The following is a 27,292-nucleotide window of genomic DNA, read 5'->3' as shown; positions in this document are numbered from 1 at the left end:
AAAACCGGCTCAACGGCGCTGATTGACCAAGCAGGTATATGGATAAAAAGGGTTTATTGACCAGAATGCAACGCGTTTCGCTGCGCATGCGCAGCGAAACGCGTTGCATTCTCGTCAATAAACCCTTTTTTTATCCATATACCTGCTTGGTCGATCAGCGCCGTTGAGCAGTTTTTTCCTGAAGCCAAGTTTCCATATCACAAGTTTCACATTCCCAAATTCTCAACCAATGCACCTTACCCTGTGAAAGTCATGAACAATGTCAGCAGGGTCACTGTCAGCAAATTCTGGGACTGGAACATTGATCAATTCAACCTCCTCTTCTTCCAAAATCTGAATTCTCTCCTTGAATGAGTGGTAGCGGACGCGGGATTCTGTGTAAGGCTCAGCGAGTGCCATGTCATCCTCAGTGTATCTTATTCCACAAAAGTATACACCACGCTACAAGAGAAATATGGAAGAAAATATATAACCAGGCATACAGATCTGGAACATCCAAGTGATCATCTTAACACATCCAAAGAAAAAGTTAATAAAAAATAAATAAGCAGCAAACCTTTATGTTACACATTTATAAAATGTTTTTTTTTTATGTAAAAGGAACAAAAGTCACTTTATCACCTAGAAATATTGGCTCTGTCAACCAGGTCTCGCAGGTCTGCTAAATGCATTTGGTGCCTTTAAAGGGGTACTCCACCCCTAGACATTTTATCCCCTATCCAAGGGATAGGGGATAAGATGTCTGATTGCGGGGGTCCCGCCACTGGGGACCCCCGCAATATAGCATGCAGCCCCCACCGTATCTGCTTCCGGAACTGCTGGAGGCTCTGGCTCCCAACCACGGGGAAGGAAGATTGTGACGTCACGACTCCGCCCCCGTGTGAAGCCAGGCCCCACCCCCTCAATGAAAGTTTATGGGAGGGAGTGTGACAGCAGTCACGCCTCTTCCCATAGACTTGCATTGAGGGGGCGGGGCATGATGTCAAACGGGGGGCGGAGCCGTGACATCACTATCTTCCGTCCTCATGGTTGGGAGCCAGATCCTCCAGCGGTTCCGGAAGCAGATACAGTGGGTGCTGCATGCTATATTGCCGGGGTCCCCAGCAGCGGGACCCCCGCGATCAGACATCTTATTCCCTATGCCTTGGATAGGGGATAAGATGTCTAGGGGTGGAGTACCCCTTTAATATGAAGCTAATCTTTCCTGAACAGATGTGATAGATAAGGACAGAGATAACAACAAAACCAGTAGTAGTGTAGGGGCTGGCGTTTCCTCTTCCACACCTCGGCTGAACTTGATGAACATAGTTTTTCTTTCAATGTAATAACTACGTACTAAGCGCGCACATTCTTCACGTAAACATTATAAAATGATTTACTGTGACTGCTGAGGAAAAGTAACTTCTTGATGGATTAGGGGCTGTGCTGTGACACATCTGTGGTCCAAAAAAAAAAGGTAATAAAATTAAAAAGCATGCCATGACTAAGCACCTGTAACGGACCAAAACGCGTCGGCTCCTGCCTGGTGCAAGTTTGTGTCTGCTTAGAATAAGAATAAGGCTATGTTCACACGGGGGGGAAGGGCCGCACAGAAAATCTCCGTTCAGACAATCCCCTGACGGCGGAGCACTGGCACAACATGCCGGCTCTAGGACCATTTGGAAATGTCCATTTGGAAATTTTTGCACCAAATCCGGTTTTCTGACCAGACTCAAAACGGTAGTATACCACGGTTTTCAGTCCGGTCACAAAACCGGATATGGTGCAAAAATGAGCCGACCGGAGTAACTGTCTGACTCCGGTCGGTTCATTCAAATTAATGAGATGCGGGGCCGGGGAGTGTCCGGTTATCACATCCCCCAGCCGAATCCGGTGAATGTATTAATTGATTGTGGTGTGAATGCACCCTTAGAACCACATTCTCTGGGACTCTCACTTATAAATCAACAGGGGTCATGACACTCCTGATCTTATATGGGGAAAGCAGCCTTCTAAAATCGTTCAAGTTATGGCAATGCCAGTCTGTGGTTCTCTCCTTTGAATCTATAGGAATTATGAATAGCCGTAACGGACTCTTTTCTTATCTCCTATAAACTTCAGATTTCACGTAACTTCTTATTTTCTGAGGGTATTCCGCAGAAGAAATTCCATTTGCAGATTATGTTGCTAACCATAGAAGCTACTTGTTACTGTACCCCAAAAAGGGTCATACAGCCAGGAACACTGTATGCCTCATCGACAGGAATAAGTGTCTGATCGCAGGGGGTCCGGCCATTGGGACCCCCTGCATTCTTGAGAACAGGGCCCCGACTCTCTAAACTGCATGAAGCGGTAGATGGCACATGCCGTGTCATTGCTGTTCCTAAATTTTGGCCTTGGCTTTTAGTCCTGTTCTGAGCTTTTGTAATATGTTGCTTTTTTTTGTTATTTTTAAAGGACAAAGGCAATAATGGAAAAACAACAAAGCAAAAAACAAAGGCCAGCATCAGTGTTCCAGAGTATCCTGTTTACTTTTTGCCCGAGACAGCACCGCTGTAATATACATAGAAAGGAAACAGCTGCAGACCGTACAAAAATAGGGAATACATCAGGTAAAAATAAAATCTGCTGTACGGGAATAATAGCCTACTAGAACAATGAGCATTTCTAGGAAATACACACAAAACACTTTCCCAGAAAAGAGAAAATGGTTTTCTCCTTTACTCTTTTGTGAGATTTCACGACGTGAAAAACAGAGCAATAAATTGCTTAAACGGGCTACCAGAAATAGTGCGGATTCTCTATCAGATTGCGCAGCAATACAAATAGATAGAATACAGTCATGGCCGTAAATGTTGGTACCCCAGAAATTTTTCAAGAAAATGAAGTATTTCTCACAGAAAAGGATTGCAGTAACACATGTTTTGCTATACAAATGTTTATTCCCTTTGTGTGTATTGGAACTAAACCAAAAAAGAGAGGAAAAAAAATCTAATTGGACATAATGTCACACCAAACTCCAAAAATGGGCTGGACAAAATTATTGGCACCCTTTCAAAATTGTGGATAAATAAGATTGTTTCAAGCATGTGATGCTCCTTTAAATTCACCTGGGGCAAGTAACAGGTGCGGGCAATATAAACCTAGATTTGCCTTTGTCCACAGTGCGCAACATTTTCAAGAAGTTTGCAACCCATGGCACTGTAGCTAATCTCCCTGGGTGTGGACTGAAGAGAAAAATTGATGAAAGGTGTTAATGCAGGATATTCTGGATGGTGGATAAGCAGCCCCAAACAAGTTCCAAAGATATTCAAGCTGTCATGCAGGCTCAGGGAGCGTCCATGTCACGCAAACTATCCATCGACATTTAAAAGAAATGAGACGCTATGGCAGGAGACCCAGGAGGACCTCACTGCTGACACAGAGACATAAAAAAGAAAGAAGACATCCAAAATCCATCTTGTGGACAGATGAGACCAAGATAGAGCTTTTTGGTGAAGAACATCATTCTACTGTTTACCGAACATGGAATGAGGTCTACAAAAGGAAAGAACACAGTACCTACAGTGAAATATGGTGGAGGTTCAATGATGTTTTGGGGTTGTTTTGCTGCCTCTGACACTGGGTGCCTTGAATGTGTGCAAGACATCATGAAATCTGAGGATTACCAATTGATTTTGGGTCGCACTGTACAGTCCAGTGTCAGAAAGCTGGGTTTGATCTTGGGTCTTTCGGCAGGACAATGACCCCAAACATTGAACACCTGTGGAGAGATCTTAACATTGCTGCTGGGAAAAGGCGCCTTCCAATAAGAGAGACCTGGAGTAGTTTGCAAAGGAAGAGTGGTCCAACATTCCGGCTCAGAGGTGTAAGAAGCTTATTGATGGTTATAGGAAGTGACTGATTTCAGTTATTGTTTCCAAAGGGAATGAACAAGTGTATAGCAAAACATGTATTACTGCAATCCTTTTCTGTGAGAAATACTTCATTTTCTTAAAAAATTTCAGGGGTGCCAACATTTACGGCCATGACTGTAAATCTTAGGAGCCCAATATCTCATAAGGGATAAAACCATACTGCAGTGTTTCCAAACAGGAAGCTTCCAGCTGTTGCAAAACTACAACTCCCAGCATGCCTGACACCCTTTAGCTGTCAGGGCATGCTGGGAGTTGTAGTTTTGCAACAACTGGAGGCTCTCTCTGGTTGGGAAACACTGACATATTGTATAATTTTTTTTAAATGGTTTAATAGTCAATGACCAGCATTACTTACGCTATCCTAACATACCATATTGTTCCATTGCAGATGGATTTTTTTTTTTTAAGCTTTTGGGTTGTATGGGTTGGTTTGTCAGGTGGTTTAGAAAAAACACACAAAAAAAAAAAACGGTCTTTAACCCCTTAAGGACTCGGCTCATTTGGACCTTAAGGACTAAGACAATTTTATTTTTAAGTTTTCGTTTTTTCCTCCTCCCCTTCAAAAAAATCATAACTCTTTTATATTTTCATCCACAGACTAGTATGAGGGCTTGTTTTTTGCGCGATCAGTTGTCCGTTGTAATGCCATCACTCACTTTACCATAAAATGTATGGCGCATACCTCCGTCTGCCATGCAGGATGATCGGAACACCGCGGCAGCGCTGCGGGCGATCCGATCATCCTGTTTAGTGACCGCGATGCTGCAGATGCCGTGATCGGTATTGATCATGGCATCTGAGGGGTTAATGGCGGACATCCGCGGGATCGCGGGTGTCCACCATTACCGGCGGGTCCCTGGCTGCGATCCACAGCTGGGACCTGCCGCGCATGATGCCGGCATCGCTCCGATGCCCGCGGTTATGCTCAGGACGTAAATGTATGTCCTGGTGCGTTAAGTACCACATCACCAGGACGTACATTTATGTCCTGCATCGTTAAGGGGTTAAAAGAAGATAAATAGAATTCTATTATTTACTCAATGAAATGACCCTCAAATGGTGTGACTATAAAACCGGGCATAACCTTAATTTAAAAATGAATTGTCAACTTATTTTGGCCAGCTTGCTTGCTAAAAAAAAAAAAAAGAAGAGGTGAGGTTGTACATATTTATTGTTAAATTCTACAACAGGGCAGACCCCTGATGAAGTCAGAATGACAAAACCAGTCAGGCACCGCCTGTGACTTTCTAGGTCACGTATATTAGAATAGAACAGCTGGAATCTGCTCTGTTCAAGCAGTTTTGTCGCTTTTATATCTGTAAACCTTAATCAACAGTGCAGAGATCAGATGGTAAAGTGGTGGAAGTCTGGCGATCAGAGAGGAAGTGTGTCCTCTCCTAGGACCCGTATCCACACACAGGGAAACTGAATATTTGTTGACAGGACGATGGAACAGCGATTTGGAGGAGACAAGGAGGTTGCATGCTTCTTGCTTTTCGGGATTACTAGACATTAACCCTTTGTGCTATGTACAAATGGAAGAGATTTTTCTATTTTTGCTGAAATAAGTAAAAAAAAATGTAAATATATATATCCAGTTACTTTACACACAGTATATATTGTTCCATATATTACTCCTTATGTCTTCTCCTCAGGACATTGCAGGTGTGCTGTGGGGTTTGGTTGCCCAGGCAGAAGCATATAGAGGAGAGAGGACACTGGAAGAGGTGGAAGAGCTGAAGCAGCTGGTGCTGGACAGACCAAGGCTTACAGAAGTGTTTCCCAACCAGGGTGCCTCCAGCAGTTGCAAAACTACAACTCCCAGCATGCCCGGACAGCCTAAGGCTGTCCGGGCATGCTGGGAGTTGATTTGGCAACAGCTGGAGGCACCCTGGTTGGGAAACACTGGGTTAGAGGCTCAGTTCTGCACTGCCTCTAAGACTGTTTACACAGCTTAAAATGTGCAGAATGTCCACAGAAAATACGGGTAAACACTCCACACATTTGCTTGTTTCGGCGGCACTTTGGCCGTTCGGAAATGTGCAGTTTTCATAGATCACAATACATCTACAAGCGGAATCTGAAACATTAAACAGGTTCAATGCCTATGCGGATCCCGGAATTTCTGCGGTAGAAAAATCTGCCAAGGAATTTCCGCTGTATGCACAGTGCAGCAGAATCCCATTGAAATCTAAAGTCTTGGGGAATTCTGCTGTGTAAACATTGCCAGAGTGCTGCAGATCCTCCACTTTTCTGAAACATCAAGGATAAGTTACCTAGATCCCAGGTCCCACCATGTAGCACTTCCCTAAAATACAGGGCGGTATTAAAGACAGACATTCAGTGCATACGCTTCAGTAATACAGGGGTTTTACCAGTGAATGCCCATTCTAATTGGTCAGTTCTTCTGGCCATTGACACATTTTGTAGATCTGGACTGTCCGTAGCATTGTATGTTGAGTCTGGTTTCAATTTACAATGGTCCAGAAAAGACTATTGTATGTTGAGGCCATTGTAAGTTGAGGGATCACTATAATTCTTTTCCACTTCTATCTGTCTCAATGTTTACAGATTACAAACTAAATCCTGTGTGAAGTAAGGCTAAGTTCAAGGACCTCTGTCGTTACTCCCGTTACTCCTTTCCATCTTATCTCTCTCCCCTACAGTCTGTATCAAATACATGGGTAAAAGGAGTAAAGACCTCCAAACACATTCGATTAAAAAGGGGTACTCCAGAGGGAAAAAAAATGTTTCAAATCAACTGGTGCCAGAAAGTTAAACAGATTTGTAAATTACTTCTATTTAAAATCTTAAGCCTTCTAGTACTTATCAGCTGCTGTATACTACAGAGGAAGTTGTGTAGTTCTTTCCCATCTGACCACAGTGCTCTTTGCTGACACATCTGTCCATGTCAGGAACTGTCCAGCGCAGGAGAGGTTTGCTATGGGGATTTGCTTCTGCTCTGGACATTTCCTGACATGGTCAGAGGTGTCAGCAGAGAGCACTGTGGTCAGACAGAAAGGAAATTCAAAAAGAAACTTCCTCTGTAGTATACAGCTGCTGATAAGTACTAGAAGGCTTAAATGGGTACTCCGGTGGAATATTATTATTATTTTTTTTTAAATCAACTGGTGCCAGAAAGTTAAAACAGATTTGTAAATGACTTCTATAAAAAATCTTTTCCCTTCCAGTACTTTTTAGCAGCTGTATGCTACAGAGGGAATTCTTTTCTTTTTGAATTTCTTTTTTGTCTAGTCCACAGTTCTCTCTGCTGACACCTCTGTCAGTGTCAGGAACTGTCCAGAGCAGCATAGGTTTGCAATGGGGATTTTCTCCTTCTCTGGACAGTTCCTGATATGGGCATCAGGTGTCAGCAGAGAGCACTGTGGACAAGACAAAAGAAATTCAAAAAGAAAGGAATTTTCTCTGTAGCATATAGCTGCTAAAAAGTACTGGAAGGGAAGGGCAAATATTTTTTAATAGAAGTCATTTACAAATCTGTTTAACTTTCTTGCACCATTGGATTAAAAAAAAAATATAATAATAATAATAATAATAATAATAATAATGTTTTCCACCGGAGTACCCCTTTAAGATTTTAAATAGAATTCCTTTACAAATCTACCTCGAAAAGATGGCTGATAGCAGCTTATTACTATCTCTCCCCATTTAGAAGATAAGCACACATGCCCAATAGCTATCTTAGCGTCCATGCACACTTCAAAATCCAGATCCCGGGGCAGCCATTGGCACTAGGACTGTGTGGGCATTGCTCTCGAAAGAGAGAACATGTTCATTCTTTTGGCGGGTGAATTTCAGACGCCCCGCTGCTGAAATTCTGTTGTGTGCACTGTACAGTGGAATCCCATTGACAGCAATGCTACACCAGAATTTCCAAGAAGAATTCCGCTCTGTAGATCCGTAGTGTGTGAGAACCTTTAGGAAAATGGCCACCTTAACACAACTGCAGTCTCCGATGACACAAGGGTTGTTTGTCATCTCTAACTGGAGGCACATACGGTAGGTCTCCATAAGAGCTGTACACAGTAGGATATACATACAGGGTAGAGTCTTTACACATAGCCAAGTCAGGGCTACATACAGACTTTGTAGGAAGACAATATTCTCCACAGAGTAAATGAAGAGGTTTCTGTCCAAGCACTATTGAGGTCATTGCGTGTTCTCTGGTAATATTATGTAAGAGCGGCGCAAAATGAGTACAAGGTATGTAGGCCAGTCTGAGGAAATGAATAATTCACTCTTTTCTCTTAGTCATGGGCAATGACTGGGCGTTCTGCCACAAAGTCCCCTAGGAGAACTGTGGAACACCTGTGTATGTTAATTCTTAAAATCCCAAGAAAAGTGTCTGAGTGAGCAGATGGTGGGGCTTTAGATTATAGAGAAGATAAGTGGCCAAAAAAACACCAATGTGTATACAAGGATGAAAATAATATGGGGGAGATTTATCAAAACCTGTCCAGAGGAAAAGTTGCTGATTTGCCCATAGCAGCCAATCAGATCACTTTCATTTGTAACAAGGCCTCTGAAAAATGAAAGAAGCGATCTGATTGGTTGGTATGGGCAACTTTTCTTCTGGACAGATTTTGATAAACCTCCCCACAGTGTCCTGTAACGGCAATAAAAGAAGGCTGTGAATGACCTATCAACCTTCCGCTGTCCAAGTATGATGGGAATTATTGTTTTGTAACAGTGGGAGAGACACAGTTTGGAGGACACTGACTTGGATGGTACTGTCAGCCTACCAGCATATATCCTTATGCCATCCAATGCCACACCTTGTTGTAGGGACTGCTCTGAGCCGGGTCTACTATACTTGGTGGACAAGTCCTAACGTAAGCAGATTCTAGATTTAGGCCTAACACCTCACCTACACAACCCATAAACTTTTCTCAATCTGCTAAGAGATTAGAGGGAGCCTCCTGCAGCATGAAACAGACCATAGGCCATGTCTGGAAATAACCCACCATTTTTATTTTATTTTTTTATTTTTTTTAACTGATGCCAGAAAGTTAAACAGATTTGTAAATTACTTCTATTAAAAAAAATCTTAATCCTTCCAATACATTTTATGGGCTGTATACTACAGAGGAAATGCTTTTCTTTTTGGATTTCTCTGATGTCACGACCACGGTGCTCTCTGCTGACCTCTGCTGCCCATTTTAGGAACTGTCCAGAGCAGCATATGTTTGCTATGGGGCTTTTCTCCTGCTCTGGACAGTTCCAAAAATGGACAGCAGAGCACTGTGGTCGTGACAGAGCAATCAAAAAAAAATAAAAAAAATAAAAAAAAAATAAAAAGCATTCCCTCTGTAGTATATAGCCCCTAAAAAGTACTGGAAGGATTAAGATTTTTTTTTTATTCAAGTAATTTACGAAGAAAAGAAAATAAGTTTTCCACGGGAGTACCCCTTTAATAAACTGACTATTCTGTCATGAAGAAAGCTTTAGTAACTTACAAAAAATAAAAAATAAAATAAATAAATAAAAAAAAAAAAGCACACAGGTGTCCCATTTTTTTTTTTTTACCATGATCTGACCTCCTGTTCACCAACGGTGCCACCGCCATACGATCGAGGGTAACAGTTGGTTGCTATGGCAGCAGGAGGTCAGATCATGGTTAAAAAAAAAAAAAAAAATGGGTCCGTCCTTAAGGGGTTAAAGACTGGGTAGAGGTATCTGTTTTGCAGGGGAAGGTATGAAGGTTACTGATATACACCAGGACCGGCGCGATTGTGGCCCCGGCAGCTGCAGCGGTACTTCGGTTGTGATTGGCAGCTGCCCGCGGGAGTGCAGGAGATCGCTAGGGCATATGCCTACGTCCCAGCGCGTGAACGTGTCGGGTGCTGGGATGTATGCATACGTCCTATAGCGGGAAGGGGTTAATAAGTCCTACATGGGCTCTCTGCCCTTTCATTTGCCATCAGTCTGTCTGCCCTGATCTTGTCCAAAAATAAAAGAAGCAGCATTGACCTCTACCAGAAACAGATATGTACATGTGCACAGGACTCTTGACTCGTGTTCGAGTAATTTAAAGCACAACTGTTACCAAGAAGATGCTTGTGAAGCTGCACACACAGTGCACTAAAGCAGTGTTTCCTAAGCAGGGTACCTCCAGCTGTTGCAAAACTACAACTCAGCCTCAGGCTGTCCAGGCATGCTGGGAGTTGCAGTTCTGAAACAGTTGGAGGCACCCTGGTTGGGAAACACTGCACTAGAGCTTCACAAGGGGTATTTTCGGCATACCTTTATAAATAAACTAGCCGAGTACCCGGCGTTGCCCGGTTTTTCCTTCCTCATCCTTGTTGGGGAGGAAAATCAACAAAGGAGGAAGCTTTTGACTTCATATCCCATCCCCATATATTGTTGTCATATCCCGTCCCGTAATATGTGACCAGGTATTGAACTATCTCCAGCCGTACGGAAGTTATGTGAGAACATACATTTCCCACTGATTTTCATGGGACTTTAAACAAAAACCCAGACCCTCACAAATGGGGGAGGCCAAGGGTTAAATTAACTATCCTATATTTTAAGTGGACATATACGTAACATGTGACCAAGTATTATCGAAATATCTCCAGCCGTTTGGAAGTTATGCAGTAAAATATATTTCCCATAGACTTGTATGGGACTTTAAACATAAACCCCGCCCCTGGCAAATGGGGGTGAGTAAGGGTTAAATTACCTATCCTATGTTTGTTGTTGACATATAAGTAACATGTGTGCCAAGTTTCATGTTAATATCTTTAGCCGTTTCAACGTTTTTTGTATCGGAAAAACTATTGTATAAAAGCTTCAATACATGGAGGACATGACAACGTGACGCGTTTCGGTCCTAGGCACGGACCTTAGTCCTAGGACCGAAACGGGTCACGTTGTCATGTCCTCCATGTATTGAAGCTTTTATACAATAAAAAGAGTTTTTCCGATACCTGCGCTGGACATCCTGTTCGTTTGCACACACGTGTCAGTTGGCGTTGCCCACGCCAGTCCGAGCGCTACGGGCTTAGGAAGTGAGCTGGACTTTCTTCTAAGTGGTTTCCATATATATAAAAAATAAAGAATAAAACAGCTTTATAATTTCTCAGTGAACCGTGCCAAGTCAGAGAGGGGAGGCCAGCAGTCACGCAGTTGATTGACAGCAGGCAACCATGCAGCAGAGATACACAGGGCCGCCGCAGGCAGGCAAATGCCGTGTGTAAATGAACTGCCTGACATATCCGGAGAAAGGCGGTCCCGGAGCAGAGTGACCCCAGGCTCCACCTCTCCGAGCTCACAGAGGAATTATAAAGCTGTTCTTTGGTAACTCTAAAGCGGCCTAATCTATATATAAAGCTCAATGTGTGTATGTATATGTATATGTGTGTGTATGTATGTGTATGTGTATATGTATGTGTGTGTGTGTGTGTGTGTGTGTGTGTGTGTGTGTGTGTGAGTGTATGTATGTATGTGTGTGTGTGTTGTGGCAGTGTGGCAAGGAAAGGGTGTATTTCCTTGGCTCACCCTGCAGAAGCTCTCACCTGCTTCTTAAGTCATGAGGCAGGAGGGAAGGGAGGTGTATATGAGATGGAGACTCAGTCTAATGTGGGCTCTTCCTAGGAGACAGCAAGTGGGCTGTAGGGGAGAGACAGAGCCTGCTGAGGAGTACACAGCCCGAGCTATGAGTGGCTCAAAGAGTGACATGAATTGTGAGTAGAAGGTTTCAGGGGACATATGTTTAACCGGCTGAGGGAAGCTCAGCGGTTGTTAGTCAGGACAAGCTGATCTGTTTAGTCAGTGACCAGACGGTCTAGGATTTTGTTTTGTTCCTGCTTTTTGTTTATTTTTTTCCCTGCAACCTGTCTAATAAAACTGGCAAGGTGCCAGATTTGCATTATAAACGTTTGTTTGCTGGTTTATTGAGAAGAAACGCATCCTGTGGTGTAGTCCAGGACGATCCCAGAGTGAATCCCCGAGGACGGTTCCTTACAGTGTGTATATGTATGTGTGTGTGTGTGTGTGTGTGTGTGTGTGCGCGCGCGTATGTTCAAGCATTACGCCCAAACGGCTAAAGATATTAAAGGGGTACTCTGGCCCCAAGACATCTTATCCCCTATTCTAAGTATCAGGCATAAGAAGGATAAGGTAGGAAAAACCGGGCAGCGCCGGGTACTCCGCTAGTTTATTTATAAAGGTATGCCGAGAATATGCTTGTGAAGCCCTAGTGCATGGTGCGTGCGGTTTCACTAACATATTCTTGGTGACTGTTGTGCTTTAACAAGTCAATAGAGTGTACAGCAGTGTTTCCCAACGAGTGAGCCTCCAGCTGTTGCAAAACTAGAACTCTCAGCATGCCCGGACAGCCATTGGCTGGCCGGCCATGCTGGAAGTTGTAGTTTTGCAACAGCTGGAGGCGCACTGGTTGGGAAACACTGGTGCACAGCATGAGAATACAGTAAGCGGACAGTTCTCAGGAGGCCTATTACACAGAGGCACCAGTAGACCAGGCTGCTTCAGTCTGCACATACCTCTTCAAGCTCTGTCAGATGCTGGGCTGTTGCTGTAAGATGCTGTGTGAAAGGGGACACAGTCTAAGTTATTTTACACAGACAACAGCGGAAAAATGTACATCATTTTAATATATATCTATAGCACCTGACCAATAGCTTGAATGCTTTATTTTACTCATATGACTTGTCATGAATTTTTAGGATATCTTGTACACTGGTACAATGGGTGGTATGTATACTTCTCATGTGATGTTTATAGTCAGGTCAATGTGACAATGGCTTGAGAAAAAGGGATACAAAAAAGAAAAATACAAAAATCATTCATGCTGGTTCCCTTGGTTTTTGGCCAGAATGTTTCCCATTAAGAGCCCAAATAATTATTTGTCCTTTATTCATCTTTATCTTCATCTTTTTTGTAAGGCTACTTTCACACTATGAAAAGTACCCGTTCTATAACGCCCGTTATAAAATAGCGGCCGATCGCAGGGTTAAAAGGCCATTAGAAAATCCCTAACGGCCGTTAGAAAAATCCCATAGACTATAATGAGCGAACTTACAGTAAATTCGATTCGTCACGAACTTCTCGGCTCGGCAGTTGATGACTTATCCTGCATAAATTAGTTCAGCTTTCAGGTGCTCCCGTGGGCTGGAAAAGGTGGATACACTCCTAGGAGACTCTTTCCTAGGACTGTATCCACCTTTTCCAGCCCACCGGAGCACCTGAAAGCTGAACTAATTTATGCAGGAAAAGTCATCAACTGCCGAGCCGAGAAGTTTGTGACGAATTGAATTTACTGTAAGTTCGCTCATCTCTAGTTAATAAAGGGGCGAATGAACGGAAGAAATAGTGCATCCGTTAATAACATCCGTTATTAATAAGGGGATAACGGGTTAAAACGGCTATTCGAAAAATCCCATAGACCAGTGGTCTCCAACCTGCGGATTTCCAGATGTTGCAAAACTACAACTCCCAGCAGGCCTGGACAGCCAAAGGCTGTCCGGGCATGCTGGGAGTTATAGTTTTGCAACATCTGGAGGTCCGCAGGTTGGAGACCACTGCCATAGACTATAATGGGATTTTCTAACAGCCTTTAGGGATTTTTCTAATGGCCTTTTAACCCCGCAATCGCCCGCTATTTTATAATTTTATGTACTTTTCATAGTGTGAAAGCAGTCTAAGAGTAAAGCCTCTCCCAAAGACATCTGGCAGCAGCTAATCTCATAAAAGAAGAGGAGTTTAACACTACTGCACTACCGTTGTGATGTTAAGTTTAAACTTTGCTTTGGAACATACAGGGTCTTGTGCATAAAAGTAAATAGATCTCTTCACCCAGCCAAGCCAGATAACCCTGCTCTGTACTGACGAGGGGCAAGTACCCCGAAACAGCTGTCTGCAGATGGGTACTCTTTCCTTCTGGAGAGAGTTCTGGCTTGGCATAAAATCCCAATCAGTTCTGAGACTTCTTAACTGGAGTCGGAGCTGGTTGCAGGACACACTACCTGTATAGGGGGTGTGGTGAGCTCATTTGAATATTTTTTACCCAGGTGCCCGTGGAGTGCAAATGGCCTACTTAAATCTCCGTTTCATGTCAGGAGTAGCGTCCTCTCCCCGAGGAAAATAGTAACATGCTTTGACAAAATAAAAAACCTTACCTGTGAAACAAAGTATCTGTAAAGGTACGCTCCGCCCAGCACGATGCCAGCCAACATAAAGGCCAATCCAAAGCACATGCACCAGCACCAGGCCCGTCTCTGTCCGAGTGGCACAACCTCCTCCACCTCCTGCAAGGTAAAAGAGACACATGGCATTTAGCAGGGACTAGAATATTCAGAGCAAACACTTGTCCTCATGACTTGGGGTGTTTGGCTATGGTCAAAATTATTCCAGAGGACAGTCCTACAAGTTCAATGTACAGAGATCCCTCAACTTGTAATGGCTTCAACATACAATGGTCTTTTCTGGACCATTGTAACTCGAAACCAGACTCAACATACAATGCTATGGAATCTGTGTAACAAGTCCATGGCTGGAAGAACTGACCAATCAGAATGGGCATTCACTGGTAAAACCCGTGTATTCCTAAAGTGCAGGCACTTACTGGTGTCTGGTAGCGCCCCCTACAGTACAGGGAGGTATTACATGTTCTGTACTTTTAACCTATGCCAGGGTTACCTGCTCCTTTGGACACCAAGTAAGGGCGGCTCCATTTAACTTTTTTAGGACATTGTGTTCTGTACAGGACCCTGAAGAAGCTCCTGTCCTCTACATAGACCAGTGTTTCCCAACGAGGGGGCCTCCAGCTGTTGCAAAACTACAACTCCCAGCATGCCCGGACAGCCAAAGGCTGTCCGGGCATGCTGGGAATTGTAGTTTTACAACAGCTAGAGGCACCCTGGTTGGGAAACAATGACATAGACAGTGATTACAGCTCCCAGCAGATCTTTCTTACTTTTATATGTAAGGATTTGCTTTATCTATATTAGTTATCTACTTATTTATCTTTAATTCTCACTTTTTCCTATTTTTGGATGACATTTTGGTGGCTTCAGAACCAATTACCAGGTTTCCATAGAGTTATGGCCTCAACATACAATGGTCATCCTGGAACCAATTAATACTTGAGGGACCACTGTATTGAGGCATAAGTCTACAGAAGGGACAACCAAGAGGGGGGCTTCCAACAAGGAATACAGTTTTGGACCCCGCAGGCAGACTTTGTGGAAGACTGGACGATAGATAGACAAGTACTCTGTCTCTGTTAGGGGTAGTCCAGCCACAAGCTTCTATTAGGCCCCTTTCACACTACAGGTATCATCCTGCTTTTTTTTTACTGCCATTATTTAAAAAAACAAAAACAAAAAAAACATTCAATAACTGGTAATAACGGATGATAACTGATGACCATCATCCATTACTTTGAATGGCTTTTTTCTTAAAAAACCTGACGTTCATCCGTTACTAGTTACATCAATTTTTTTTTTAATCAGTTTTTTAACCCCTTTTCTGTATATCTGTACTGAGCATGCTCAGTACAAAATACAGATGATGTTAAAAATAAAAAAAACTGACAATAACTGATTTTTTATTTTTGAACATCCGGTTCCCATAGACTTGAAGGTTAAATTTTAACGTCCGTTTTTTTTCACCATTTTCTTTGCCAGACCAAAAATGAGTTCCTGCAACAACTTTTGTGCCGGCAAAAATAACTGACATTAGTAAAGACGGACATAACTGATGCAAAAGGATGGTCAAAAAATCCCATTGACATGAATGGGATTTTTTGACGGCAGTTTTCAGGACTTTTTGCCGGGAGTAACAATGGAGTTTTTTTTTACAGGATGATATCCTCTCCAATGCTATCCATTGGAGAGGTCATAATGTAATCGGGGGGGGGGGGGGGGGGGGGGGAGCTCCACAGATCATTAGCCCAGAAGACCCCGAAGCCTCTTGATGGCAATACTACCGTAAGGTATAGAGCAGCGTATGCATCTAGTTCCCATCTAGATTATTAGATTCCTTTATATTTTTCAATTAAGAGCAACTTTTTTTTTTCTTTTTTTTAAGGCATTTTTGCTGATAAACAACATTCCTTCACTTACAAATGGTATGTATCATAATACCAACTAACATATCGCTGTAATCACAAATCTATTCAAGCCCAACTTGTCCGGTCAGTATTCTTACAGAAAGTCTTCAGCCGTTTTGCATATCCAATAAGCAGTGCACTGGTGAACAATACATTATGGCCCCTAAAGACATTAGAAGAAAAAAAAATGGGCAAACCCATGGATTTCTGTAGAAGTGTCTAATGCAGAATTTCCCAACCATTGTGCCTCCAGCTGTTGCAAAACTATGACTCCCAGCAAGCCCGGACAGCCTTTGGCTGCTGAGAGTTGGAGTCTTGCAACAGCTGGAGGCACACTGGTTGGGAAACACTAGTCCAGGGATTCGGTGAGTCAGTATCGCTGGTTCGGGGGAGGTCAAGACACACACCCGACTCATATGATTCATGATGACACGCTCCGCTTGTCCATCATTGGCTGCAGGTGATCATGTCCCACCTAACACATCTCAGAGTACTGTTTTACCCTACTGTAAAGGAAGCCTCCTGTCCTTTGTGGCTCCGCTCCTACGCGAGCGCCTGCATGCGTCCCACGCTGGAACGCACCACTTCCGGCGCGGCCTCCCGTCACGCTCTTCCGGTCCCGCGGCGTCTTAAACAGGCTCAGCCAGACGGTCCCTCTGACAAGCGGACAGTCTGGACGCACGGACGCCGCGGGAACAGGTAGGCACACTGAACCACCTCTGCCTTCACTCAATACCTGGATAACTGTGTCTAGTTCATAGTTAACCCTATCCTTACACTGAATCACCACTGCCTGTATTCAATATTTGTTTATCTGTGCCTATAATCTTTTTTAACCCTATCCCTACCTAGCTACCCCTAACACATTTTATTTTTCCAATTAAGAAGGGTTCAGTGAATGCGCATATTAAACTGGTGGCGTTCAGTACCTCCAACAAGGTTAAGAACCACTGCTCTAGTCTAATGTGCATGGCGGCCCCTCAACTCTCCTAGTCACTAAAGGAGAGAAGGATCAGGCATGTTGGGTTTTAACTGCCTGATCCTTTTGCTCTCAGATAAAAAGTCAGAGGAGTATGGTAGCGGCATACCCCCTGCTAGACAGAACAGAGCAGAATGTTCATGTGTATGGCTGGATGAAATAAGAAATAGCCGTCAGCTCAATCTCTGTTCCTCAGACAGCTATTACACGTGTACCGAGTACCTTGACAGGACCTCAACAAGCTCTTAAGTTGCTGTCAATTGACAAATTTGCTGGTTATTGCCAGTGGGAACCAGCAGAATTCTGAATGCAGCTCCGGAATACAAAAGTCTTATTCACATGTTGCAGAAAGGTCTATGACACAAGGACTGTTCCAGTCATCTGTGCAGTAGGTCATTGAGCCTTATTCAGATCTAGAGAACAGTCAAGCAAATGCTCCCTCAGCCCTGGCGCTCGATGTCACGATGAGCTAAGGCAAGATATGAAGTTGCTCAATTTTTTACATCACTCTTACATAACAAAGGCAAAAAAAAAAAAAAAGGTTGACTCATGTGAAGGCGTGGAGCATAACAAGCAGTTCTGAAATTCTTTGCAACTGTAAACACATTTTGAATATTTTTTTATTTTATTTTTCAGTCTGTACAAAGTGTCAAAGATAGATTTATATTGTGTGACCCTTGCACCTACAGCAATGACTAACATATGCACTTAGCCTCGGTAGCTAAAGTCCTGAACCGCACTCTAATAATTGCATCGATTATATTCAGAGCAAAAGCTGCAGTATGCCAAAATAGTGCATGACACATAGGGTGGAACAATCCAGGTATGAAAGTCCTTATACCAGGGAGTGTCATGGAGCCGGTGACAAACAGGAAAAACAATTGCCCCTAATGCCCGGCACTCACAATCCGGCTGCACCCCAATATCTCCCCCACTTCAGCTGTTCCCTGCATGACTAGTAATAGGACAGAACGGATATGTGTCAGGGTAACTTTAAAGAAACTTGATGCAGCTGGTACTATGTCTATGGGGTTCAACAGCTATTGCAGCATCAGTTAATAAAGGGAATGTCTTATCTAGATTATTTATTTTAACGAATATTTATTGATTTATTTTAAATGTTTATTTTTTTCTAATTGCAATTTTTTTTTGTACATTATTATGGGGGCAGCCATATTGCCTAAATGGTTTTTCACAGCCTTGGACATATGCTATGCAATAGACTAGACTATAGTCTGGAGTTGACCCTTTGACATAAATGGGAAAAGTTTCTGGGAATACCCTGTGACCCGTTTAATCTATATACTGGTGTCAGCTTTCACTATAATCCTGTCTGTGATGATAACTCTGGTCGGCCACTGCTGGGCCAGACGGAAAACTGCAAGATTTCAAGATTATTTTCTAATAGCAACCACAGGATATAAACAGAAAGAAACTAAAACTTAAAAAAAGGGAATCTGTGACCATAATCACTGCACTAACCTATTAGTATAGGTGATGACAATGGCACTTTTGGTGCATGCCTCCAATATTCCCGGTTTTCTTAATATGCCAATCTAGAAGTTTTGTGCAAGCGGGGAGTTTCCATGTTTCGAGTGCACTGTGATGTATGGCTTAAAACTTTATTGTAAACGCCACTTCCACTTTGGCGAGCCTCCTCCTCTACAGAATGCAGCTCCACAGGAGACATGAAGTGAAATCTTTCTGCTTGCAAAAATTCACAAAAGCAGAAGAGTGGTCTTAGATGCGGAGTGGAGGGAGGTTCCACAGTAGAGGAGAGAGGTCTTAGATGCGGAGTGGAGGGAGGTTCTAGATGCGGAGTGGAGGGAGGTTCCACAGTGGAGGAAAGTGGTCTTAGATATGGAGTGGAGGGAGATTCCACAGTAGAGGAGAGAGGTCTTAGATATGGAGTGGAGGGAGATTCCACAGTAGAGGAGAGAGGTCTTAGATGCGGAGTGGAGCGAGGTTCTAGATGCGGAGTGGAGGGAGGTTCCACAGTGGAGGAAAGTGGTCTTAGATATGGAGTGGAGGGAGATTCCACAGTAGAGGAGAGAGGTCTTAGATATGGAGTGGAGGGAGGTTCCACAGTGGAGGAGAAAGGTCTAGCTCCATTTTGTAGGGTGTAGCTCCATTTTGCAGTAGAAGAGGATCAGCACAGGGGACAAATAGCAGAAGAATGGAGGCACAATGCCGGTGCTGAGAGTCAATAAGCTCAGTCAATCAATAACAGTGGACCAATGCCAATTGTATTATCGATTGACCAAATCTTCTGAAGTTTCAGCACTGATGTTGTGGGCTCAGCGTCGAGAGAGGTTGTAATAATTTATTAATAAATGTTAAGTGTTAGTTTCTTCTTTCAATGAGTTGTTGGGACAAAACCTTTGCACGTATCTTGTTTAGGGGCTACCACTGGTATGAACAGAACCTTACTAACTGGGCACTCAGTTTTGCCAACTACACAACAAAGAATTGCCCATTAGTAACTAAGCATAAGAGGCTATCTGCTGGGACCACAAATTGACCCAATTGAGAGCAAAATGTGCAGAATATATACAACATTATAGCCATCTAACTGCAACATTTTCTGGATTCCAGGTTAGAAACATCACTTCAAAAAATGTTGTGACATTTCATTGCATTGGCAACCATTTCGGTCACCTTCTGGAGTCTTAATGATACCAAATCTGCAACAACAAAATACTAAGTTTAACTGAGGTTTTGACAAACCTAACTAAAAGTAATGTATTGTGATTTATCGATTTGCACAAATACTGATGCAAATAGACCAAGTCTGAATGTGGTCTTAAAGGATGTCTCATGCTAGAAAACATATCCCCTCTCCAAAGGAGAGCCAAAGATTGGCAAACTGCTCTCCCATAGAACTATATGGAGGGGGCTTGGCGGCGCTTCAAGCTGGGGTCAGGACGTGCTCCTGTGCTACAGCACAGGGGCACCATACAGGGGATCACTCGGGGCCCCAGCGCTGGGACCCCCCCCCGCAATCTCAAACTTAACCCTTAACCTTCGGATAGGGGATACGTTTTCTAGCATGAGACTTATCCTTTAACCTCTTCAGGACGCAGGGCGTATACATACGCCCTGCATCCCGAGTCCTTAAGGACGCAGGGCGTACAGGTACACCCGTGGGAATTTCGGTCCCCGCCGCTAGCCGGTTGGGGATCGGACCGGGATGCCTGCTGAAATCATTCAGCAGGCATCCCGACACATCACTGAAGGGGGTCCCGAGACCAGTCAATTCAGACCAGCGATTCCGGGTCATACAGGTCTCCGGTGGGCTAGGAGTGAGGTGGCAGGGTTGCCACCCCTCCTATCCCTGCTTATTGGTCAGTCAGAAGCGACCGACCAATAGCAGATCGGGGGCGGGGGGGATTAAAGTTCAATTTTCCTGCTCTGCCCACCCACGGTAGTCCAGGCAGAGCGGGGGAACCGTGATGTGAGCAGCGGTGGAGGTCCCTTACCGGGCGGCAATCTTCCAGCTTGTGAGGCAATCCTGCTGCAAGAGAGTAGCCTGTTGCCTAGCAACATCTGCAGGGCGACAGTTTGGAAACCACTATGCAGTGGTCTCTAAACTGTAGCCTTCCAGATGTTGCAAAACTACAACTCCCAGCATGCACAAACAGCAAAAGGCTGTCTCCGCATGCTGGGAGTTGTAGTTGCGTGCCTCCAGCTGTTGCATAACTACATCTCCCAGCATGCCCTTCGGCGATCAGTACATGCTGGCAGTTGTTTTGCAATAGCTGGAGGCACACTGGTTGGAAAATACTGAGTTAGATAACATAACGTAACTGAAGGTTTTCCAACCAGTGTTCCTCCAGCTGTTGCAAAACTACAACTCCCAGGATGCACGGTCTGTCAGTGCATGCTGGGAGTTGTAGTTTTGTACCCAATGTGAATGTACAGGGTACATTCACACCGGCGGGTTTACAGTGAGTTAGCTGCTTCAAGTTTGAGTTGCGGCAAATTTTCCGCCGCAGATCAAACTCCTAGCGGGAAACTCACCGTAAACCCCCACCCGTGTGAATGTACCCTAAAAACACTACGCCTACACAAAAGGGTAGAACACTACACATAAAAATGAAAAACGTATCATACGGCAGTGTTTCCAAAACGGAGCCTCCAGCTGTTGCAAAACAACTCCCAGCATTTCCGGACAGCCATTGACTGTCCAAGCATGCTGGGAGTTTAGCAACAGCTGAAGACACCCTGTTTGGGAATCACTGGCGTAGAATACCCCTACGTCCACCCCTATGCAATCCCTAATCTAGTCCTCAAATGCGCATGGCGCTCTCACACCGGAGCCCTGTCGTATTTCAAGGAAAGTTTAGGGCCACATATGGGGTATTTCCGTACTCAGGAGCAATTGCTTTAAAAAATTTTGGGGGCTTTTTCTCCTTTTACCCCTTATTAAAAGGAAAAGTTGGGGTCTACACCAGCCTGTTAGCGTAAAAAAAAATTAATTTACATTTTTTTTTATATGATTGGTTGATTCCACCAAGATCAGTTTTGCCACCATTTATCTAATGGATACGGTCAGCTTAAAAAATACTAAACACAGACCCTACAAACTCTGGTTCTGGAGACTTCTGCATCGATTAGAACTAAACTGGAGTTTCCCTTACATAGCATTTTGCTGCATAAGGCTAGGGCGATCATGCTGATGTTTGCCAATAACCCCTCAGATGCCGTGATCAAGATTGGTCCCAGCATCTGTGGCAATGCAGCCGTTACTATGGCTGATCAAGGTCTCCTTACCAGCATATTTACAGTGCCCCATTGAAAAAAAAAAAAAAAACTTGAATAAGCCCTAACCCCAATAAAAAGTGGGTGTAGGGGAAGGTTTCTGGGCCTTTTAAACGGCGTGAACATCATTGAAAAAAATAATAATTTAATTTTAAAAAATAAATAAAAAAAATAAAATAAAAAAAATCACATTTTCACTAAAGTGATATCACAAAACTACAGGTCACGGTGCAAAAACTAAGCCCTTACACAGCACTATATGTGGAATTTTTTTTAAACATACTTATTTTGTAAGCAGTATAATAATAGAAAAGTACAATTGGCCATACAAAAAACAAGCCCTCCATGCAGGCCTTAGGACGGAAACCTTTTTATTTTAATTTTATTTTTTTAATAAAATAACAGTTTCGGTTCTTAAAAGGCGAGGAGGAAAAAAACTTAAAGAAAATTAGCTGTGTCCTTAAATGGGCACTGTCAGACTAAACTGGAGCAAAAGATACTTGTCCTGGGCAATTTTCGCTTTTACACTCGTTTTTTCCTCCTTGCCCTATAATAGTCATAACTAACTACTATAATGACACCTTTTAATTGTTCCATAACATATGCTCTGAAACAAAAACAAAAAAATATTGGGGGGTGAAGTGAAATTGAAATAGTAAAAGATAATTTTGCAAATTTGGTGGTTTTCTTTTCTACGCCATTTACCTTGTGGTTGAGATAACCTGTTTTGATACTTTAGGCCGGCATTATTACAGCAATACCGGATTTGTATAGTTTCAGTCATGTTTTATGAATAAAAAAAAAAAAAAAAAAAAACTCAGAACTTTAAAAAAATTTTTTTAAAGGGGTTCTCTGGTGCTTAAACATCTTATCCCCTATCCAAAGGATAGGGGATAAGATGCCTGATCGCGGGAGTCCCGCCGCTGGGGACCCCAGGGATCATGCACGCGGCACCCCGTTTGTAATCAGTCCCCGGAGCGTGTTCGCTCCGGGACGGATTACCGGCGACTACAGGGCGGGCGGCGTGTGAAGTCACGCTCCGCCCCGCAATGCAAGCCTACGGGAGGGGGCGTGATAGCCTTTAATTGACATTTTCTGGCGCCTGGCTTCTTTTTTTTCCGCATACGAGGCTGTATGAGGCCAAATTTTTTTGTGCCATAATCTGTTTTTTGTATTGGTACCATTTTGGTATTGATCTGACTTTTTAATCGCTTTTAACTTTTTTTCTGGGATATTATAAAAATTGCAATTCTGTGTTTTTATTTATTTATTTTTTTACATTTACGTCATTTTCGGTACGGGATACATAATGTTATATTTTAATATTGCGTACAATTGCGCACGCAGCTATATCAAATTGATTTATTGTTATTATGCTTACAAGTTTTTATATAGGAAAAGGGAGATGATTTGAACTTTTAATATGGAAGGGGTTAATGTGTGTCAAACGTATTAATATATATATTCATTTTTTTTTTTTTTTTTTTTTTTTTTTTTTACACTTTATTAGTCCCTTAGGGGACTTTTAGGAGGAATCATTAGATTCCTCATATAGATCATTAGAGTTCTGTTGAACGCCACTGATCTGTGTGCTCTGCGCTCCATTGATAGAGCCTAGTCCAGCCAGGATCTATCAATGACAGAGCCACAGACACCAGGGAAGAGAGGTAAGCCCTCCGGCTACCTCTATAGTGGAAAGAGAGCACAGAGGAGCGCTATCAGACAGGAGAGAGCACACAGAGGAGCGCTATCAGACAGGAGAGAGCACACAGAGGAGCGCCATCAGACAGGAGAGAGCACACAGAGGAGCGCCATCAGACAGGAGAGAGCACACAGAGGAGCGCCATCAGACAGGAGAGAGCACACAGAGGAGCGCCATCAGACAGGAGAGAGCACACAGAGGAGCGCCATCAGACAGGAGAGCGCACACAGAGGAGCGCCATCAGACAGGAGAGCGCACACAGAGGAGCGCCATCAGACAGGAGAGCGCACACAGAGGAGCGCCATCAGACAGGAGAGAGCACACAGAGGAGCGCCATCAGACAGGAGAGAGCACACAGAGGAGCGCCATCAGACCGGAGAGAGAGCACACAGAGGAGCGCTATCAGACCGGAGAGAGAGCACACAGAGGAGCGCTATCAGACCGGAGAGAGAGCACACAGAGGAGCGCTATCAGACCGGAGAGAGCACACAGAGGAGCGCTATCAGACAGGAGAGAGCACACAGAGGAGCGCCATCAGACAGGAGAGAGCACACAGAGGAGCGCCATCAGACAGGAGAGAGCACACAGAGGAGCGCCATCAGACAGGAGAGCGCACACAGAGGAGCGCTATCAGACCGGAGAGAGCACACAGAGGAGCGCCATCAGACCGGAGAGAGAGCACACAGAGGAGTGCTATCAGACAGGAGAGAGGACAGAGGAGCGCTAGCCCACCCTCACTTACTGGACTTTGTCCATGCCTGTGCTTCAGCTTGGAAAAAAACATGATTTTATAAGCCATGATTTCAATAAAAAGAAATAACATTTTCTTATGAAGTACAATGCTCAAAAAAATAAAGGGAACACTTCTCCGGCAGTGTGAAGTCCGTTATTTTAGGATCGAGAAAAGACAGAGAAAAAAAAATTGTGCTTACACCGTCTTTCTCTCTGGCTTTTTTCTCCGAGAATACAATGGGGTCTATCGGGACCCCTTATTTGCTGGTATGCTTACGGCAAACTGCAAAAAAAAAAAAAAAAAGGGAGTTTGACGGCCAAATCTGCCGGAGCATACCGGCAGTGTGAAAGGGGTCTTAAACAACACAATGTAACTACAAGTCAATAACACTTCTGTGAAATCCCACTGTCCACTCAGGAAGCAACACTGATTGACAATCAATTTCACATGCTGTTGTGCAAATGGAACAGACCACATGTGGAAATTGTAGGCAATTAGCTAGACACCCCCAATAAAGGAGATGTTCTGCAGGTGGGGACCACAGACCACTTCTCAGTTCATATGCTTCCTGGCTGACGTTTTGGTCACTTTTGAATGCTGGCGGTGCTTTCACTCTAGTGGTAGCATGAGACGGAGTCTACAACCCACACAAGTGTCTCAGGTAGTGCAGCTCATCCAGGATGGCACATCAATGCGAGCTGTGGTAAGAAGGTTTGCTGTCTGTCAGCGTAGTGTCCAGAGTATGGAGGCAGTACCAGGAGACAGGCCAGTACATCAGGAGATGTGGAGGCCGCCGTATGAGGGCAACAACCCAGCAGCAGGACCGCTACCTCCACCTTTGTGCAAGGAGGAGCAGGAGGGGCACACCATTGCCCTGCAAAATGACCTCCAGCAGGCCACAAACGTGCATGTGTCCACTCAAACTGTTAGAAACAGACTCCATGAGGGTCCTATAAGAGCCCAACGTTCAAAGGTGGAGTTTGTGCTTACAGCCCAATATTGTGCAGGATGTTTGGCATTTGCCAGAGAACACAAAGATTGGCAAATTCACCATTGGCACCCTGTGCTCTTCACAGATCAAAGCAGGTTCACACTGAGCACGTGACAGACATGGAGAGTGAGTCTGGAGACACTGTGGCGAAGGTTCTGCTGCCTGCAACATCCTCCAGCATGACCGGTTTTGCAGTGGGTCAGTAATGGTGTGGGGTGGCATTTCTTTGGGGGGGGGGGGGGGGGGGCGCACAGCCCTCCATGTGCTTCCCAGAGGTAGCCTGACTGCCATTAGGTACAGAGATGAGATCCTCAGACCCCTTGTGAGACCATATGCTGGTGCAGTTGACCCTGGGTTCTAAAGCTAGACCTCATGTGTCTGAAGTGTGTCAGCAGTTCCTGCAAGAGGAAGGCATTGATGCTATGGACTGGCCCGCCCGTTCCCCAGACCTGAATCCGATTGAGCACATCTAGGACATCATTTCTCGCTCCATCCACCAATGCCACGTTGCACTACAGACAGTCCAGGAGTTGGCGGATGCTTTAGTCCAGGTCTGGGAGGACATCCCTCAGGAAACCATCTGCCACCTCATCAGGAGCATGCCCAGGCATTGTAGGGAGGCTATACGGGCACGTGGAGGCCACACACACTACTGAGCCTCATTTTGACTTGTTTTAAGGACATTACATCAAAGTTGGATCAGCCTGTAGTGTGGTTTTACACTTTGACTCTGAGTGTGACTCCATATCCAGACCTCCATGGGTTGATAAATTTGATTTCCGTTGATAATTTTTGTGTGATTTTGTTGTCAGCACATTCAACTATGTAAAGACAAAAGTATTTCATACGATTAGTTCATTCATTCAGATCTAGGATGTGTTATCTTAGTGTTCCTTTTTTCTTTTTTTTTTTGGAGCAGCGTATATTAGAAAGGTTACTGTTTTTGCCAAGATGTACAACATAAAGAGTTTTTGTACCCGACAGTGCCCATTTAAGGCCACGATTAGCTGTGTTTTAAGGGGTTAATCACTACATCGTAAACTAGAGCTTTACTACTAACATTTAACACAAGTATCCTCAATTTCTTGTGTACTAACTGCTTATTATATATATTTTTTTAATTGATGTTTCATGAGAGAGAGAGATCTCTATCTATTTATCTATACTCAAAGAATCCTCATGACACTTACCCAAGCCAAAATATAATATCCAATAAACTAAAACCCACTTGTCATTTCGATCCACATGAATAAGTGAATGCTAGTATTGTCTGTGAAGGTTACTGAAGGTGCACTGTGAGGAGAGGGAAAATAACACTTCAGAAGCCGATGCTCTTCAAGCTTGGATGACTGGACAATGTTGCTGACATTTTTATTAGAAATGCAGGGTTGAAGGCTAGGTAAGCTCAGATGGAAAAGTGAGAAAATCTATTTAAAAAAATAAAAAAATTTAGACGGGAATGTAGATTAAATATATAAATAGGTAAAACGAGAACCTGTCGGCCAGGAGGTCACGCTGTACCTTACATATCAGACAAAGGCATGCAGTCTATTCTATCAGGTTCTCTAATCGTGTCACGACCCTTCAGATTCTATGTTACAGCCGTATTCTAGCCCAGAAGTAGAAATTGCATTCTTAGTATTTGAATAGTATTCCAGGATTTGCTAGTCTTCATTTGAGACTCATGTTTCTTAATCATATGTTATACAACCTTTTTAAGAGTGCATTCACACATACAGTCCATAGCAGATTTGCTGCTGTGTTTGAGTATTTACCGTATATACTCGAGTATAAGCCGACCTGAATATAAGCCGAGGCCCCTAATTTCACCCCAAAAACCCAGGAAAAGTTATTGACTCGACTATAAGGGTGGGAAATACATCATCCCCCTGTCATCATCTAGACCCCCGTCATCATCCCCAGCCATAGGCTGTCCGGGCATGCTGGGAGTTGTAGTTTTGAAACCTCTGGAGGTCTGCAGGTTGAAGACCACTGCGGCCTTCGTCATCATCCAGACACCCCCTTTAGTTTTCTACTCACCTCCCCTCGGTGGGAAGGAAGGGTGAGCTGGTCCGGGCCATTTATGCTGCAGGGACCGTCCGGTGGGGAGGGTTAGTCGTTCCTGGCTGTCCA

The 27,292-nt window shown here is 43.9% G+C and overlaps 1 protein-coding gene across 2 annotated transcripts in view; it reads right to left on the bottom strand.

Annotated features, from left to right (window-relative positions):
- Positions 1 to 27,292, bottom strand: part of ITM2B (integral membrane protein 2B) — a 54,842-nt gene that overhangs the window by 7,959 nt on the left and 19,591 nt on the right. Inside the window, exons 2-4 of one of the 2 annotated variants that reach the window (XM_056562102.1) lie at positions 14,060 to 14,188; positions 12,425 to 12,466; positions 241 to 441 (exon numbers count right to left, since the gene is read on the bottom strand). In XM_056562102.1, coding sequence (XP_056418077.1) covers positions 241 to 441; positions 12,425 to 12,466; positions 14,060 to 14,188 — 372 coding nt within the window. The remainder of the gene's footprint in view (positions 1 to 240; positions 442 to 12,424; positions 12,467 to 14,059; positions 14,189 to 27,292) is intronic. The other variant, XM_056562103.1, reaches the window with a different exon arrangement.

The sequence above is a fragment of the Hyla sarda genome, chromosome 2 (assembly GCF_029499605.1).
Source record: "Hyla sarda isolate aHylSar1 chromosome 2, aHylSar1.hap1, whole genome shotgun sequence".
Classification (NCBI taxonomy): Eukaryota; Metazoa; Chordata; class Amphibia; order Anura; family Hylidae; genus Hyla; species Hyla sarda.
Note: the sequence above shows the minus strand (reverse complement) of the source record. Positions and strands in the feature narration are given on the sequence as shown.